At 44.7% G+C, this 17,542-nt stretch overlaps 2 protein-coding genes across 2 annotated transcripts; one reads left to right on the top strand and one right to left on the bottom strand.

The window, feature by feature from the left end:
• Nucleotides 1-1,643: 1,643 nt before the first annotated feature.
• On the top strand, nt 1,644-5,578 carry irak4 (interleukin-1 receptor-associated kinase 4). The gene is made up of 11 exons (XM_075470263.1): nt 1,644-2,133; nt 2,212-2,357; nt 2,484-2,645; nt 2,928-3,091; nt 3,187-3,251; nt 3,320-3,434; nt 3,538-3,647; nt 3,753-3,939; nt 4,386-4,448; nt 4,651-4,815; nt 5,140-5,578. The coding sequence occupies exons 1-11, from the start codon at nt 1,973-1,975 to the stop codon at nt 5,194-5,196; spliced, it is 1,395 nt and encodes a 464-aa protein (XP_075326378.1). The 5' UTR covers nt 1,644-1,972; the 3' UTR covers nt 5,197-5,578.
• twf1a (twinfilin actin-binding protein 1a) lies at nt 5,556-16,617 on the bottom strand. The gene is made up of 9 exons (XM_075470264.1): nt 16,506-16,617; nt 15,295-15,375; nt 14,974-15,152; nt 13,341-13,436; nt 13,103-13,207; nt 11,398-11,523; nt 8,906-9,056; nt 8,660-8,781; nt 5,556-6,846 (listed from the first exon to the last, which is right to left on the bottom strand). The coding sequence occupies exons 1-9, from the start codon at nt 16,528-16,530 to the stop codon at nt 6,679-6,681; spliced, it is 1,053 nt and encodes a 350-aa protein (XP_075326379.1). The 5' UTR covers nt 16,531-16,617; the 3' UTR covers nt 5,556-6,678.
• Nucleotides 16,618-17,542: the final 925 nt, after the last annotated feature.

The following is a 17,542-nucleotide window of genomic DNA, read 5'->3' on the forward strand; positions in this document are numbered from 1 at the left end:
CCTGACTCTGGGCACCAGCAGGAGACCCCTCCCTGAGGTTCTCAGAGCCCGAGTTGGTTCATATTGCTCTAACATGTCAGAGATGTACTTTGGCGCTTGACCATGAAGAGACTTGTACACAAGCAGAGCTGTTTTAAAGTCTATTCTCTGAGCGACTGGAAGCCAGTGCAGAGACCTGAGCACTGGACTAATATGGTCGTATTTCCTGGTTCTAGTCAGGACTCGAGCAGGCCGTTACAGCAGTCTAACCTGCTGGAGACAAACGTATGGATTAGTCTTTCCAAGTCTGGTTTAGACACTATTCCTTTTATTCTGGCAATGTTTTTCAGATGGTAAAAAGCTGCTGATGTTACAGATTTAATGTGGCTGTTAAAGTTCAGGTCTGAGTCCAATATTACCCCGAGATTTCTAACTTGATAATTAGGTTTTAGAGAGAGAGTCTCAAGGTGACTGATAACACTTTCTCTTTGTTTCTCTCAGTTTGGTTTGTGCACAACAACTGAACTATTCCAGTGGTCCGACTTTACGGTCAGTTCACCGCTTCAAGTCAAACTGGAATATCTTAACAACTGCCAGCCACACTGTCACGTTTCACATGATTATAGATGTTAGGCTGAAATTTTTCTCCATCCACATCCACATCCACATCAACTCACCCATTAAGGGAGAGACCCTCCAGTCTACAATGTAAATAGCATCAAGCACACCATTTTGTAAAATGCTTTCCACAAATCTGATTTAATGAGGCAGTTTAGTTTAGCCTATAACTTTAGGATAGAAGTTTCTCCTCCACTACATGTGATGAAGAGCCTTTTATGTAACTATTGCTTTTTGGCTGGACGATTTGACCCTCAACTAGGCAAACTGGGGTTTTCATGCCTCGTAGGTTGAGACAGCATAAAGGGGAAAAGTATTTTATTGTTGTCGTGTCTTTTAATGTTAAACTGCTGCATCCAAGGCACGGTTCTCGCCGGCAGTCGTTTTCTGTGAACAGTGCTTTTTGAAGTTGACACAGCTCCAATCCGCACACCCTGTTCTGCTCCACTTATCACACCTACCTCCATTCAGCTCCAGTTGGTGCCATAAGCGCAGGAGCTGTTACACACATTTGGCAATCTACAATGCGACAGTTTAAAGCAACCATACAAAAGTATGCGATACATTGCGTTTGTTCTGAATGACTGACGATATTTTGAGAAATAAATATTTTTTCTCACATGCTACATGCATGATTATTGTAATTGTTGCATTAAATTTGTGTTGTGACATGAATGTGTTATGAATATCAAGGCAAAGTCTCGATAAAGAAACACTTTTTGTGGGCTTAGATGTGCCATGCTCAGCATGAATATAAAACGCTGCAAATTAAGTTAAATATTAACTATATATTTACATAAAGGCCTCTTTAAGCCAAACAAATCAGTTTTATTCTCTCAAACTAAACAGTTTTATTTAGTTTTGGATGCTTGACTTTTACATACTGTAAAGTGATTACCTGAATATGACTTTTAGAGTGGTATCGCATGAGGGGTTTCATATTATTGACTTAACAGAGAAATTGCCAGTCTTGATAACATCCTCTAGAGGGCACTGTTCCGCCGTAAACCTATGAGCAACCACAGTATCTGCCTCCTCTCTGTGTTCGCTTCAGCATAATCAGAATCTTTGAAACGCGCGGGGACTTGAAAAGTGTTTGTTTTTGTTCGCGTCACCGGACAAAAGCACGCTAGACTGTGCTTTTTATTCACTAATGCTTTATGTTTCCGCATTGTAGGTGGAGACTGCCAGTGAGGCAGCCCTGTTCGGTTACGCGAGGGGAAGTTGCTCAATTTAGGAAAGTCGCACTCTGCTGAACTGTGAGCTTAAATGCAGCCTTTGGAGCACAACTAACACTCGTACACTGTTTTATAGTGTCAACATGACGTTCCGTTAAAAACACCCAAATCAGGTATCGTTAGAAATTTCTTGAATAATGAACTCTTCAGTGACTTCCGGTACTTATATTCGCAACATTAGTTATGGTTTACGTCGAACGCTGTCCGACTTTTTGGACCCTCAGGACAATTGGAAAGATGTGGCCGTGTCTATACGGAAGCCGAGCGGGGAGCCGAGGTACTCCCAGCATCATGTCAGGTAAGGCAGCGATAGACAACCTGACGTGTGTGCAAATTTACATACCAACACAGCTGCCAACTGCCCGTCTCTCCGTAGGAGATTTGAAGGTCTCGTGGCACAGGGGAAGAGTCCCACGGTGGAGCTGTTGAATGACTGGGGGACCACCAACAGCACAGTGGGGGAACTTGTGGACATCTTGATGAGTCACAAGTTACTGGCCGCTGTTGGTGTCCTGCTGCCTGGTATGATTTTAAAATAAAATATATATTTTTTCAAGGCTTCAGAAATAATGATGACAAACTGTACAATGGTAGTCCCGCTACTAACGTTACGTCACCGTATTTGCTGTCTTCCACTCACAATGGAAGAGCTTTTATCAGCAGAGACACAGCAGGCCTCTTCCTCCGAAACGGACAGAGCCCCGCCAACCAGACTGATGGGGGAGGGGGAGGGGGAGACGGGGCCCCCACCTGCCGGCTCTTCTCTGCGAACACAACTGCTTCTGGAGAACAGTGAAGCGGGACACACGGGTGGGTGCACCTCACTTTCCCCGCAAACGTACTCACAGTAGTATTCGTTAAGAAAACAGCATTTCAAGTTCAATTCGCCTTTGTGCTGCAGTTTCTTGTTTTGATGGGTTGTTCTTCTGTAGAGTTACTGTGTAAAGTAACCTGGAAATGCGTCACGGACATGCCCCCAAGTTAAATGATGCTGCAGTCTCTGGACAGTTGTTATTTCACTCAACACACCAGCAGGTGGCAGCACTGGCGCCTTAACCCCAAAATATGATGCCTCTGTGTGTTCCTGATCAGGGAGTTTCTCCAGTTTCCTGTACAGTGAGCTGTTGAGGATCACAGGCAACTTTGACAACCGTTCCACATCGGACGGTGGCAGCCGTTTAGGAGAGGGAGGCTTTGGGACAGTCTACAAAGGTCTCCTGAACAACACACCTGTTGCAGTGAAAAAACTAAATCCAGTAAGCGGAAGTGTTTTTCATTTAAAAAAAAAAAAAAAGAAGCGCACGCTGTTGTGGAGCCTGTAAATCACAATGCACACAATTATCCCTCTTAGATGCAGGACATGCCTCTGGACAAGTTGCAAGCTCAGTTTAACCAAGAGATCCAAACGCTGAGAGTGTAAGTTTGATGCGTCTTGATGCGTCACGCTCGCCATGCTGCCGGTGATAAAACTGTTTGTCTTACAGGTTAAAACACGACAACTTGGTTGACCTGATCGGGTTTTCCTGCGATGAACAGCACCTTTGTTTAGTGTACGCCTTCATGTCAAACGGATCTTTGCTGGATCGGCTCGCTTGCCTCGTAAGCGCTGCTCAGTGTTCCACACTCACGCTGCCTGCCAGTGACCGACCGGGTCTTTCATTTAACTAATTAACATTTAACCGCCTGTCTTTGGTCCCTGTAGGACAGAAGTCCTCCCCTTACTTGGCAACAGAGATGCTTGATAGCGGAAGGAACAGCTCGAGGTTTGGAGTATCTGCACTCCAACCATCATGTCCACAGAGATGTTAAAAGGTAGATGAGATCTTTGACATAATCTTTCACATGAAGTTTAGACCGTTTACATCCCAAACTGTAAGCGCGATGGCTCTGTTGCTTTTTTGTCACGTTTTCTCCTAGCGCAAACATCCTGTTAGATGAAAACTTTTCCGCCAAAGTGTCCGACTTTGGGCTGACGAGAGCGTCGGCCAGTGGCACGTCGGAGACCGTGATGACTGAGAGGATCATGGGCACCCCTGCGTACATGGCACCCGAAATGCTCAGAGGACAGATCACCCCAAAATCGGACGTGTTCAGCTTTGGAGTGGTAGGCCTTTCTGCACACACACCTGGATTAATGTGCTAGGGACAGCGGAACTGACGAAGTGAAGCTTTAGAACACTGCTCAGCAGATTCCTTGTAGTGTTCGGTTCTTCCAAACCACTGACGCATACATTACAGTGTACATTTCATCCCATCTGCGAAACTCGGGCTCTGTGTTGTGTATCGTCTTTCCTTGTTTTCCCACTAAAAATCCGAATCAGTTCAGGGCCTCAGCCATGAAACATCAGACATATTATCCAGTGCAGGAATGGTCGAGTCATCACTTTACTTCAGTGTAGTTCACTACGCACAGCTCATTCAGTGTGTCCTGTTTGGGCAGCTGTGGGAACACGACGGTATCGGCGGAGCCATCTGGCACACGGTGCGGTAATAAAGGTTGCCTGCCGCCTGGAGCGATGTAATTAACCTCATCTCTCTGTCCGTTTGCAGGTGCTGCTCGAAATATTGTCAGGACTCCCGCCAGCCAATGAAAACCAGGAGCCGCAGTTCTTGGTGAGCAGTGCAAAAGAGGCTTTCACCGTGTGTTTCTGCTCAGCCACAGTTTGCGATTACGAGTTATTACATGCTTTTTATTTAATAAGGGCATGTTATCAGCTAACAGAAAAAACTGGACAGCCTCAACTGCTGCTCAGTATGCAGCCCCGTGACTAAATGCGAACGGCTGCTTAAAATGAAATTCCCCTTCCTCTCCCAGATGGAAATGAGGTATGACATAGACGATGAGGACGAGGCGCTGACTCTGGAGGACTTTGTGGATAAAAAGATGATTGACTGGGAGCTGAGCCAGGTGGAGAGTGTCTACTGTTTGGCATGCAACTGCCTCCACGACAGAAAAAACCAACGGCCAGTCATCAAACAGGTAGAGTGAGTGAGGCAAAGTCACTGTTGTGTGATGTGAGTCTGCTCACATTGGTCAGCTGATTAGTCCAAATTTGTTATGAATAAAAAAAAAAGAAAAAAAAAAGTGTTTCTTTGTTTAGAGTGCCAAACTAGCCCCTTGTAGCACACCAAAGTGTTTGATGGTCCTGATTACATTTGGTATTGTCACTCAGGACGCATGTGTATGATCACACGATCAGCTGTCATCTGAGCAGCTAACATTCGAAGCGATGCATCTAAGCGCAACAGTTCTTCTCTTTTGGCTTACTCTTTTTTTTTTTTTTTATTACCTTTGTCTCAACAGGTCCTCTCAGAGATTCACAGCGTTGTCAAAAGCATTTCGGTGGATTTTAAGGGATGATTGAAGTCCAACATCCCAGAGGAAGTGACTGAGCCCCGCACCGGTTTTAGTGTCCAGACTGACAAAATTCATCCCGACGGTGACCGCTGAAGGCTGAGCTGGATGCAGCGGATATAGAAAACGGGACGGACAGATGCTTCAAAAACATTTGATTTTGTATATTTTGATACCTGTGTTTTTTTATTACTGTAGCCTCAACTTCTCAGGTGAAATTTGTTCTGTTGACTGCAACCTGTAGATTTAAAGTTTATTATCCCAAAACACGCTGCAATGATGATGTTCTTCTGGAAAGAAAATGGCCGTTGTTCCCCTCAGCGTTGCTTTGTATTTATTGAGAAAGAATAAAATTGAATGCAAAGGTGATTTAAATATTTTATTTTTTCCTCTTTAAAAGAAAGATTTGTAAGAAAACAAATAAGACCAAACAGGTTTGTTTTTCTATCACAATGGCATTGTATGACTAAAGGGATCTTTTTCCCTTTACACATGAGGTGAGCTTAGTAGTTTGCCTAAAGTTAATGAGTAGACCAGTGGATGTGGCAACATTTTAATCAAGGTACTTAGTAGTATTTCCCTTTTCCTATCCGTTAGCATGGCATTCCCTTCTTGGTGGGAACCAGCCAAGTTTGAATAGCTTCCTCTCAGCGAAATCTGGGATGTATTGATGTAATATTTCTGGAAGCCCCAGTTCTCTCCACTGTAATCCTCACTGACATTTACAATCACCAGAACTGTTTCTTAATCATAAGAGCATCAACACAGCTACAATATGTACATTTACAGCACTTGCATAGAAAAATAAGTTTCTCAGCAGATGATTTTTTTTTTTTTTTTTTGTCGTCATGTAAACCACAGTTATATCAAAAAAGAAGTCAATTTTTATTTTTTCCAATATAAAATGCACTGTTAAAATGAATCGACAGACACGTGGGATGGTTAGAATCTTTTTCTGCTTTGGAACACCTCATAGTGCAAACGGTGGCGACGTTCTACGCGTTAGACACAAAAACATGGAATTGACACGGACGTAAAGGAATGCAAGTTTAGGATTTAAGCTTGTGAACTCGAAATGGGAATTTTTCTATCGGGTTGGCGCGAGTTCACATTCTATCGCAGAAACGTTTCTTTTCTTTTTTTTTTAAGCGTCAGAGCTGGCAACAATGTAAAAACCTCAACTTTGACTTTGGGCTCCTTTGAATCAAGCTTTTTGTGTGTGTGTGTGTGTTTGTACTAACATACATAAATACGCTTCCATTTGGCAAGCTACAAATGGAAATTCCAAAGTGTGCCGTTGCTCAGTTGTCCTTGGCGTGCATAGTTGGCTCTCTGGGGGAACTCTGTGGGAATATGAGGTTATCGTCTTATACTTTTGTACAAAGCGTGTCAAATATTCACCTCCCCCCCTCCTCCTCCCTGTCGCAGGAATGTTCCACCGTGGAACGTGCTCAGGGAGGAGGTGGCGGTCGGCTGCTGAGGTCTGTTTTAATCTTCCTCCTCTCCCTCGGCGGGTGGTCGGGTGATGCGGCGGCCGCCCCTCTTACCAGCCGGGCCTTTGGGCTTGGCGAAGGCCTGCTTGTGTGCGTGCTGCTTGGGATGCACCTCCTCGTACAGGAAATCACTCGTCAGTTCTTCCCCATTTTCTATTTCCAACTAGGAAAAAGGTGGAGAATACAATGTATGAAACTGGAAAGCTCCCAATCTTTGAGCAATTTCCACTTTTTGGTAAATAGGTTTCAAGCTTAGGTGAGAACGCAGGGTCGAATATCACCTGCAGTCGAGTTTTTAATCTGTAGCTGCTTATGACAAGCAAGCAAGCTGCAGGAACCTGTCGGCTAATTTTAGGGCATGTGTGAAACAGCCTTGAGGTGCAAGAACCAGCACATAGACTTGATATGAGCACATCATTTTTAAATATCACAATTATTGTACAGTCATGTGAGAAAGAAAGAACACTCTCCTTCAATCCGGGATCAGGTCGCAGGGACAACAGTCTACGCAGAGACTCCCCTTTCCCAGCCACCTTCTTCCCCAAACCAGCCGGCAGGTAGGTCTGCCCCGAGCGGGTCGTTAGCTCGCTGTGGTTTGTAGACATTTTATTTCTAAAGTCAGGTTGAGGTCTGGACTTTGACTGGACCATTGCAGCACCTTGAACTCTTTTCTTTTTCAGTCGCTCTCTTGCAGATTTGTTGGTTTATCGGGATCATCGTCCTCTTGAATGAGCCTATTTCAGCCAAGCTTTCACTGTCAGACAGATGGATCCACATTCCAATCTAGAATGTTTAGGTGTACAGAGGAGTTCACGGTGGACTCAATGACTGCAAGGTGTCCTGCAAGGTCCTGCGGTCGCAAAACAAATGACCCAAATCATGACCCGTTCACCACCGTGCTTGACAGTTGGTATGAGGCGTTTGTGGTCACGTGTTTCGTTTAGCGCTCCCCAAACGTGGTGCTGTGCAAACATAATGCACTTTGGTCTGGACATTGTTCCAGAAGTCTTGTGGGTTTGTTCAGACGCCCCTTTGTGAACCTCTGCTGTGCTGCCATGTTGTTTTCAGAGAAGAGGCTTTCTCCAGGCAACTTCTCCTAACAATCTTTGCTTCTCTGTGTCTTTTTCTAACTCAACTGAATTATGTCTCGACATATAAAAAAGGGTGGAATGCTCTCTTCGGGTCGGGAATGAGATCCTTCCCCAAGTGGAGGAGTTCAAGTATCTCGGGGTCTTGTTCACGAGTGAGGGACGAATGGAACAGGAGATTGACAGACGGATTGGTGCGGCGTCTGCAGTGATGCGGGCTCTGCACCGGCCCGTCGTGGTGAAGAAGGAGCTGAGCCAGAAGGCGAAGCTCTCGATTTACCGGTCAATCTATGTTCCTACCCTCACCTATGGTCACGAGCTGTGGGTAGTGACCGAAAGAACGAGATCGCGAATACAAGCGGCCGAAATGAGTTTCCTCCGCAGGGTGTCTGGGCTCTCCCTTAGAGATAGGGTGAGAAGCTCGGTCATCCGGGAGGGGCTCGGAGTAGAACCGCTGCTCCTCCGCATCGAGAGGAGTCAGATGAGGTGGCTCGGGCATCTGGTGAGAATGCCTCCTGGACGCCTCCCCGGTGAGGTGTTCCGGGCCCGTCCCACTGGGAGGAGGCCCCGGGGAAGACCCAGGACACGTTGGAGAGACTATGTCTCTCGGCTGGCCTGGGAACGCCTCGGGGTCCCCCCAGAAGAGCTGGAGGAAGTGGCCGGGGACAGGGACGTCTGGGTCTCTTTGCTCAAGCTGCTGCCCCCGCGACCCGATCCCCGGACCAGCGGAAGATAATGGATGGATGGATGGCATATAAAACCTTAGAGCTGAAAGCGAGTGAAATTTCTTCTTCACACGAATGTAAAATACGGGCATGTTGCAACATCACATACAAGTAAGAAACCGTCAACACCTTTCTCACGTCTTCTCTCATCAGTTTCTCCTACCTTTTTTTCTATTTCAATTTGGAGTTTGTCTTCCACCATTTCAACCAGGTTGTTTTTGCAGCTGGAATACAGCATCCTCTCCCGGATGCTACACTTGTACCCGGGCATGGAATAAATGAACACTACGGGGGGAAAAAGGACGAGGAAGTGAGCGAACAAGGCCTGCCATTCAGACCATCAGAAGCCTGTACAAGAAGAACATGGGTTCAGTAAACTGGTTGAAATGGCTCGCCAGAGTCTACACACCTGTGGACTCCAGGTAGTCGCCTTCGTGGGAATGTTTGTAGAGGAAGAAGTGGTAACGCGGAGAATCTTTTGGGACCCTCCTTGGCAGGTCTTTCAGCTCTGTCGGCTCAGTGTTGCACAGAAGAATGATCTCGTTTGCAGCATCTATTTTCTGTGGACAAAAGAGGTGAAAGGCGATCTCAATATTTGCACATGTGGCCACTACACATTGTGAGCTGCGCCTGATGACGGTCAGTTTATGTTACTAAAGCTCCGCTATCTGTTGCGCTTTCAATATCACATTGCAGCGACGTTTTAACCACCCTCTCCCTGACTGGGGACAGGGCACTAGACTAACTTTTTGCACTGGTGCGCCTAACTTTTTTTCTTAGGTGCACCAGCACAAAAGTTTTTTTTTTTTTTTTTTTAAATAATCGCTTAAAAAACCATATGGGAAATATTGACTTGTAAATGATTAACTAGCAATCTGGTCAAAATAAAGTTCTTTATTTGAAGCAGAATTCTACAAACTTACTGAAAAAGTGTTGGTGCTTAAAGTGCTTCACTGACCTGAAATTTAAACTTAAGATAAATGAAATAAAAAGAAAATCTCAATTAAAATTCTAAGTGTTTTAAAGCTATGGTAGGTAATCCTAGAGAGCTAGTAAGAGAGCTAGCAAGATTCGAAAGTGTCCCCTCCTCTAAGCTCCACCCCCCCCCTCCCCATTCCGTCAGTGCTTCATCCAAAGCCGGTAGAACCGCATGCGCACATGGAGCAGGGAGCCGGCAGAGGGGGGCGTAGGCAGAAAGCAGAGGCATCTGATTGGTTTTTTGTAGGCGACCAATCCGAGATCAGCGGGACGCTGATCTCGGATTGGTCAGCTTTTTCTCAGTCCTGCAGCTGCCACAGAGGTCTGATTATTTTCGTCCCTTTTTCTAAATACATCTTGTATAGATTTCTCTCAGGATAGATGGACCATTTCACCCAGTATTACAAAATGTGTTTCTGAACAGGATTACCAACCATGTCTTTAAGGGCTTCAAAATGAACATCTCATGGCTCAATGTCTTATGGACCATCCTCCATTGCAGTCACATGCCCCTCGGATGGCCAACTCCTGTAGTTGGGTTATATAATATATATATATATATATATAATATATATATATATATATATATATATATATATATATATATAAGTATATTCACCGGTCTTCCTCTCCTCAAGATACGGCCATACACAATGACGCATTCCTTTGTGGCGATATCTGTGTCTCCGTCGATCAGGAATGCCATGTGCTCACTGTTCGCAATTAGCGCAGACGTCTTTTTTTCAAATGTATCTGCGATGACTCCTATAAATTGTGTTTCATAGATGCGTTGTGCTTTTTCAGCGTTTCAATTCGAAATGTATTAGAACCAGTCACAAATGCACTATAGCCAGCCATGGACTTCCCACACTCTTTACAGTAAATGCAGTGCATTATATTATCGGCTTTACTGTATTTTAGCCAGGGAAACTGGTCAAGCCACTTCTCTTCGAAATGTATACACTTTACCCCTTTTAATTTCAGTTGGTTCTGGCTCGGAGTCCAATGTATGTGGCTCATTATCAGAGGTTCATCACCTCTGTCTGACTACAGCACACGCGTGTTCAAACGTACACGGGCCAATCAGAGAGGGGTCCCGCCCTTCACTATCTCTGATTGATTAAGACCACGATATGGGTTTAATGTGTCTGTTGTTGAACCACAGGGAGACTTTCAGTCGCATAGACTTTTTTTTTCCCCCTCGAATGGGTGGTCGCACCAGTGCGACCTCAGATTTTTTTTAGTCGCACCATTGAGAAAATAGGTCGCACGTGCGACCTCTGGAGCCCTGGGGGACATGAGCTGAAAATGGACAAAGTGCACATTTCAATACAGCTGAAGTTCAAATAAACTGCTGATTTGAGGTTTATAAAGCACAGGTGGAAAGTTACAAACAGGTGTTCTTTAACTTGCTTAAGCAAGAACTTTATATCTCGTGAAGGAAAGGGTCACTTTACCCCTACTACATGTGGGGATAAGACCAAATGGCAGGGTCAAAGGTGGGAGTTGAGATGGGGCCTATGCTTCCCCTTCTCTTAAGGATTGAGTCACCTATTTTCTCGTCAGTAGCAACCAAGCGTAAAAAATTCAGTGAATAAGAAAATAAATAAATAATTCAAAATGCTTTTATGCAAAACCGTCAGAACAACAAACAAAAAGGGAAAACCGAGCCGGGGCCTAAACAGTGTTTCAATTATTCCTTTGTACTTTAGACTGATCTAATCGTGTGACACGAGCTCCCTGAATTGCAATGAGGAAAACTTGAAACAAAGGCTTTTTGGGCAAAATGAGTGACTCATTGTGCCTCGAAACAACTGACCCAACACATCTTTCTCTTTCCAAACAACATCACATAAAACAACAGATAAGCACAGATTACTGGCCATGCAAAGGTGACCTTTGCACCAACACATGAGAACTTACCAGCTGTACATAGTTGATGTTCTTCTCTCTAAAACGTACAAGTGCTTTAGCAGCTTCTTTGTGAATGGGGAAAGCCACTCCCTGTAGAGTCTGCTGCTTGGTGTCCACGCTGATGTCCGTCTGCACCTGAACACATCACAAACACCGCCGGAGACACGCTCGCTTAAAATCAGAAAGTTGCACCGGACCTCTTCAACCAGGCCGATCAATGAATATTTTCACTAATCTTCAAACATCACGACTTCTATCAATGATCAAATCGACGCTTTAACATGCCGACACGTTTTCACTGATGACTTAAAGTGTCCTTATAACTTCCAGATAAGTGAAATGAAATAATCAATCTTCCTTTTCTCCATCGGGTGGTAGAAAGGTGCAACAAACACCCTAAATGACAGAGGCTGATGATTACAGATAAGGTGCTTGTATCAGAAGTGACAAGGCACCTCCAGGAAATCACACTGAGGCGTCCGGCACTGAGAACGCTGGAGGGATTACACTGATGGATTGCATCTATTTTTAGAGGCCTGTTCTCACAAAATGAAATGCTGCGCAAACATGACTGAGCCTCTGATGAAGCTACCTCGCATACCAAATGAGTGTTGCAGGGTTTTATCCATCTGCTTAGCAAAAAAAAAACAAAAAAAACAACAACAACAGGGCACTCTCCAAAATATGGCAAATGATAAATGTTTAAAAGCCTCTTTTTCATCTGGACACATCTAGGCACAGTATATCATCTCCCCTCAACAGCAGAATACTCACTTCCTATTTCCTGCTTTTTCTAATTGACCACACTTTAAAGACGGACGGTCGTACTCAAACCACTTCCATATATGGTAGGAAAGACAGTTGTTGTTTATGTGGCAGGCCGGGAGAGCAGCAATTAGAGGAGGTTGTTGCTCAGAAAAGAAGAAGAAGAAGAAAGAAACTCGTAGGAATGGCAGCCCCAAAGTCTGAAGAGTGAAACCCCTGAAGGTGCTTCAAATTTCTCTTTGGTAAGAGTCTGTCTGGTGCAGCTATTCACATCAGCGGTGTAAACGGCTCTGACCACATTAGCAGCATGCAGCAGATATCACATTACAGCCTTTCTCTTTCTTATCTCAACAAAGGCAAAGCACAATGATAGAGCTCACCTCTGCTCCACGCAGAATCACTGCCCAACTCTCAGCTTCAGAGTCCTCTCATTTGCATGGAGCTCTCAACATGGAAATACCTCCTCTAAACACTCATACAAAGCTCTTCCTAAGCCACTTTGTTGATCAGGCTGAGTGACATTTGCGACTGTAAACACTACCTTTATGGACCTATGAGTGTGAGCTGCACAGGCCTAATAGATTCCTCTCTGCCAACATCCTGCTATTCTAATACATCAGCATCTCTGCACTCTATTGATACTGCCAGGCAAGCATATGCACACTTGCACTGGTGCTGACCTTGTGCTGTTAAAAAAAGCCTGCACCGCTGGTCTTCATTGATACCCCACTCTGATTCTATTCGGTTTTGCATCTCGCACACATTAGGAGGTGCGGTGCCGCCTGCTGAGTTGAGCCATTTTTCACTCCAACACTGGCAGCCTGACGTGGTGCAAGGGCGACATGGACACATCTCCTTTGAGAACTGAAACAGAGAAAGAGCCTGCCCACTTCAGGCAAGGGAACAAGTAGACACGAAATCTGACTCGCTGGGCTTTGTCTGCGTTTACCTCATTGAGTTTGATCTGTCTCAGTTCTTCCTCTGCAGCAGTGAGGGGCAAAGGAGCAGCCTGTGAGGTCAGATATTTCCTGTAACCGCTGAAGTTCAAATCGTCCTGGAGCCCCCCCAAAAAAACCCAAAAAAGCACAATCATGAATCATTCACACGCAGACTGAAGCATTACTCATGACGCTTCTCAGTGAATAAAGAAAGTTTCACTTGACTTAACGTGTAGTAGTCCCACATACCTTTGTGGTACCAAATATCTCATCCTTGATGTGCCCGCCTCCAAACTCTTTCTTCAGTGTTGCTCTGGTAGCAGCATATAACATTTTATGTCGCACCTGTTAAGTAAAGAATTCAAATTTGCGTTTGTGAGAAAACTTGAAAGTCAATCAGCTAAGAAAAATCACGAGCCCTCTTACTTTTTGCGCCCATTTTCTGTTTATTGTGGTTTCTGACAATGAACTGAAAGAATGACGGTTATGACTCCGCGTCTGTTTGTTTAGCCTTCTGAAAACTTTGCGGCTGTATTGCCCGGGGACTGGGTGAATAGTGCTAAGTTCCAAGTCATTCGGACAAGCAGCTCTCATAATTTGGGAAGAAAAATCTGGTAGACGTCCACAACTACCGACCGGCTGCATACGACATGTTTTGGGAACATCCATAAAATTGCAGCAGTGCCAGCCACCACCACATGTAAACTGTGGGATACACCGCAGTGAGGCGTGGTTCTCATAATGTCCCACATGGTTCTCATTTGCTACCTTGCAGGAAATGACTCTGCTCTTCTGGCTCTTTTAGTGCGTTTTGTGTATACTAAAGTGCACAAGCTGGTGCGTGTTGCTCAGAGAGATTATCCTTACAGTTGTACTTGTATGAAAAAATAAATAAATAAATAAGGATCACAGTTTTACTGGAGCATCTGCCTTTGGTCTGAATGCGTTATGGGAACCATCTGCACATTTTTCAACTGAAAATAACCTGGGTAGCACTCACCCTAAAAAAGCCTCGCACTAGACGCCTCCAAGTGGTGACTGCGTATCCTTAAGGATACATTCAAAAGCACCATTTAAAATCATTGTGGAACCATCATTTCACAGCAGCCCTCTTCCCTCTGGTTCACCGACAAAAACTATCCAAAAACCCTTCCAATGATCACAAATTAATTTAAAATTCCCTCTGTGTGAATTTCACGAGTTTATGGCTAAACAAGAGCAGCGAACTTGACAGGACCGCTCAAACTGAAAACACAACAGAGTGCGCTGGGTTACGAAACGATTTAGCAACTTCCAGGCAAGCCTCAACCTGACGTGCTTCGAGCTGGGGACAGGAATGTTAAGCTCGGCTATACGGCTCAGAAAGTAAGTTTTTAGCCCTGTCCCACTGTGCAGCCAGAGAGCTAGAAATATCCCTCTGCCACTCGTCTCTGCTCCTCGCAACATTCCTCTTTCCGCTGCTGCAGAAGTCACGATCGCTTGTCACGGCCATTCTGAATCACAGCGGCTTCAGGCGCGGTTCATTAAGTTTCAATGACACAAAATAGCACTTGGGTGATACTGTGCGAGTTAAAGGGAAAAAAATAAATAAAAAAACATTAAAAGCTCAACACATTTGAATGACTAAGAAACAGAACGCGAAAGCCTGTCTCTGAGTCAGAAATTAAGTTTGGATGTTAAGCACCAGGTTACCTGGAAAAACACCATCATCTACCCTTACTTAGTTTTCAAGAGGTCTGTTAGGAAGTAATGAATGCATACAAAGACTAGCTACTTTGATGTGGTAAACCCCACCCATCTGACACCCAAAAACAGCGCAGGACAAATGCCGCGAAGAATGGAAAGCTATTCATTACAGGAAGAAAGGGCCCGGCTGTCTTACAGTAGAATGGTCCGGTGACCAGGCCAGGAGGACCCACTCGTAGCCTTGGTTGTTAGTGGAGTCCAGCCGGTACAGAATGTAGCAGGGCACGTCATCTTCGAGGAGGGGCAGCACCAAGGAATCATACTCCTGGTCCCACTTCTTAGATGCTTTCCTGGTGCCGCCCAGAGTCAGCTGCTCTGGAAAGCAGATGTGAGCAACAAAAATGTGAGCGGCCACATTGATTTGTTTGTCAGGGCTTTGGGCACAGTGTCAGGTAAAAGCATTTTCTTGGCAAAGGAAGCTGGGGGCAAATACCAGGACTAATGGGGCACTGCTTACCGTCCTCAATGACAATCTTTAAGACTCGATACTGGTCTCCGCTCCTGGCACTGGCAAAGATATCCTTCACATCATTGCCCGCTGAGAAGAGACAGGAGACAGGGAAGGTCAGCCTTCGGTTTTAGCATGCAAGCTCGGCAACAAAACTTTACAAAAAAAAGGAAAAGGGGGCCACACTGAGTCACGGTAAGTCTGCACCTAAAAGTTTCATGAATCGGACTGTGGAGGAACCCGGAGCAGCAAGTGCCATGCATGGAGCCATTAAAGAGAAAAGAAATGTAGATGCATCTGCAGTGCAGGCAGCCCCCGGAGAGATGCTTTCACTCCCCTCAGGACATTCATCAGCTTTATACACTTTAAACCCTGAAAAGTATCACGCATCAGCAATAAGCCGCCATGTTCTCTAAATAATCGTTGTTGGAAAACCACTATCGCTGGGTTTGAGTGACTGTAAACTGAACTCATTGGGCCTCAAACGCAAGTTTTTAAAAAAAATTGGAGCTTTTTTTAAATGAATTGTGTAGGGGGCAGAGCTGGACTGCTCTAACAACTGTTTGTAAGGACATACACTTTAACGTTACTACACCGCCCTGTCTGCGATCTCATTCAGTTTGCAGTTTTTTTTGTTCCCCCTTTATCCGAGGGAAATCTAATTTGTAAATTCAAACCAACAATTCCCCTCGCGTGTCCCGCCGTGTAATGTAGGTCACACCCAACTTTCAATCATTTTTGTAACGTGACGGGATCATTTCGGTGCTATTCACGCATTTACGGAAACGCCGACAGGTACCAGACGAGCAGCTGATTCCAACGAAGGCGTCTCCCCCTCCGCGCGAGGCAAAAACTTAAAACATTTTCCCTAACATTCATTTATCGTTGCCTGGTTTCAATTTCATGCTAAGGAGCTGGCACACGAATGCCCTTTGAAGCTTAGTAAATAAAATGCTTAAAAAATGGGGTTTTTTGGTGGCTCATAAACTAGCAAAGCACTATCAGTCCTACAAGTGTCCAGACGGAGCACCGCTGGCCATTCAAATCACAGTAGCACGAAGCTGACTAGCTAGCTAGGTGTTGCTAGCTAACTTGGCGCTAGCTTCTAGTTGCAATGAATCGTTGCAGGCGCTTAAAGCTCACGCTGGAATCGCACAGTCCCACAGCAAAGTAGAGAAACTCAGAGGCGCTAGAAGTAGAAAAAAACCCAACTCATCTACCTTGAATGCCCGTTTGATGTGACATTGTGTCTTTCGTCGGATATAAGGCTGAAGCAGCTGATCAGGCGAAACCAGAGCAGAGAAGCAGGAAGTGCACTACATCGACGAGACCCGCCCCAAGTCTGTCGTCATCAAAATTAAAAAAAAGAAAAAAAGAAAAAAGAATCACGTGGCAACGCATTTCGATTGAGAATTTATGTCCTGTGTTGCTTCTCAAAAATGCCCAAATTGGATCGCGGATTGTAAACAGCAATAATCTGCGTTGCTTTGAGCCCCGTGGAGCAAACCGACAGAGCGCCTCTACCAGCCCTGATTAAATGCCATTTCTTTGCTGCCGTGCCAGGGCTTAGATTGATTTCTTCACTGAAATTGAGATCTTGTCTGAATTTGAACAGATGAGTAATATTACAGAACACGCGTCAGTTCACAGCCTCATGGCAGTCTCATGGATCCCACGTTTAATGTGTAGTTTGGGATGTCCATTTCTTTCTCAGTGCTTTATAAAACTGCATCACTTGTGTTGCTATGCATCCATCATGTTTGCTCCTTTATCAGTCAATTGGCAGCTTTGGAAAGCCAGCTCTAATGAACTCAGATTGCAGATATATCCTAAGTTAAACAGAAGAAAATGAAAACTCATGTTGAATCTTTAAAACTGTAACTTTTGATGATATCCACATCGAATCTCTTAATCATCTTTTATTATTCCTTAAAAAAGAAAAGAAAAAGAGAGAGATATTTCAGCCTTATGGCGGCAGATCCTATTTCGAAATCCGGCAACATCTGGAAGCCTCTGGGCTTCCGGTCTCTGCTTTCTGTCCTTCCTCCCTCTTAAATAAATAAATACATTTTATGGCAGCAAAATTATCCCATCACCGGAGGGAATCTCAGCCCTGCGCCAAGCTGATCAGACTCAGACATACAGGAAACTCAGTGATTAGATCTTCAAAGTAAGATACATGTAAAATTTATTTTTTTCTTTCCTTTTTATTCTTCATTTTTCTTTGAAATCTGTTCAACCCGCAGCTTCAGCTTTT

Source organism: Odontesthes bonariensis, chromosome 7 (assembly GCF_027942865.1).
Source record: "Odontesthes bonariensis isolate fOdoBon6 chromosome 7, fOdoBon6.hap1, whole genome shotgun sequence".
Lineage (NCBI taxonomy): Eukaryota > Metazoa > Chordata > Actinopteri > Atheriniformes > Atherinopsidae > Odontesthes > Odontesthes bonariensis.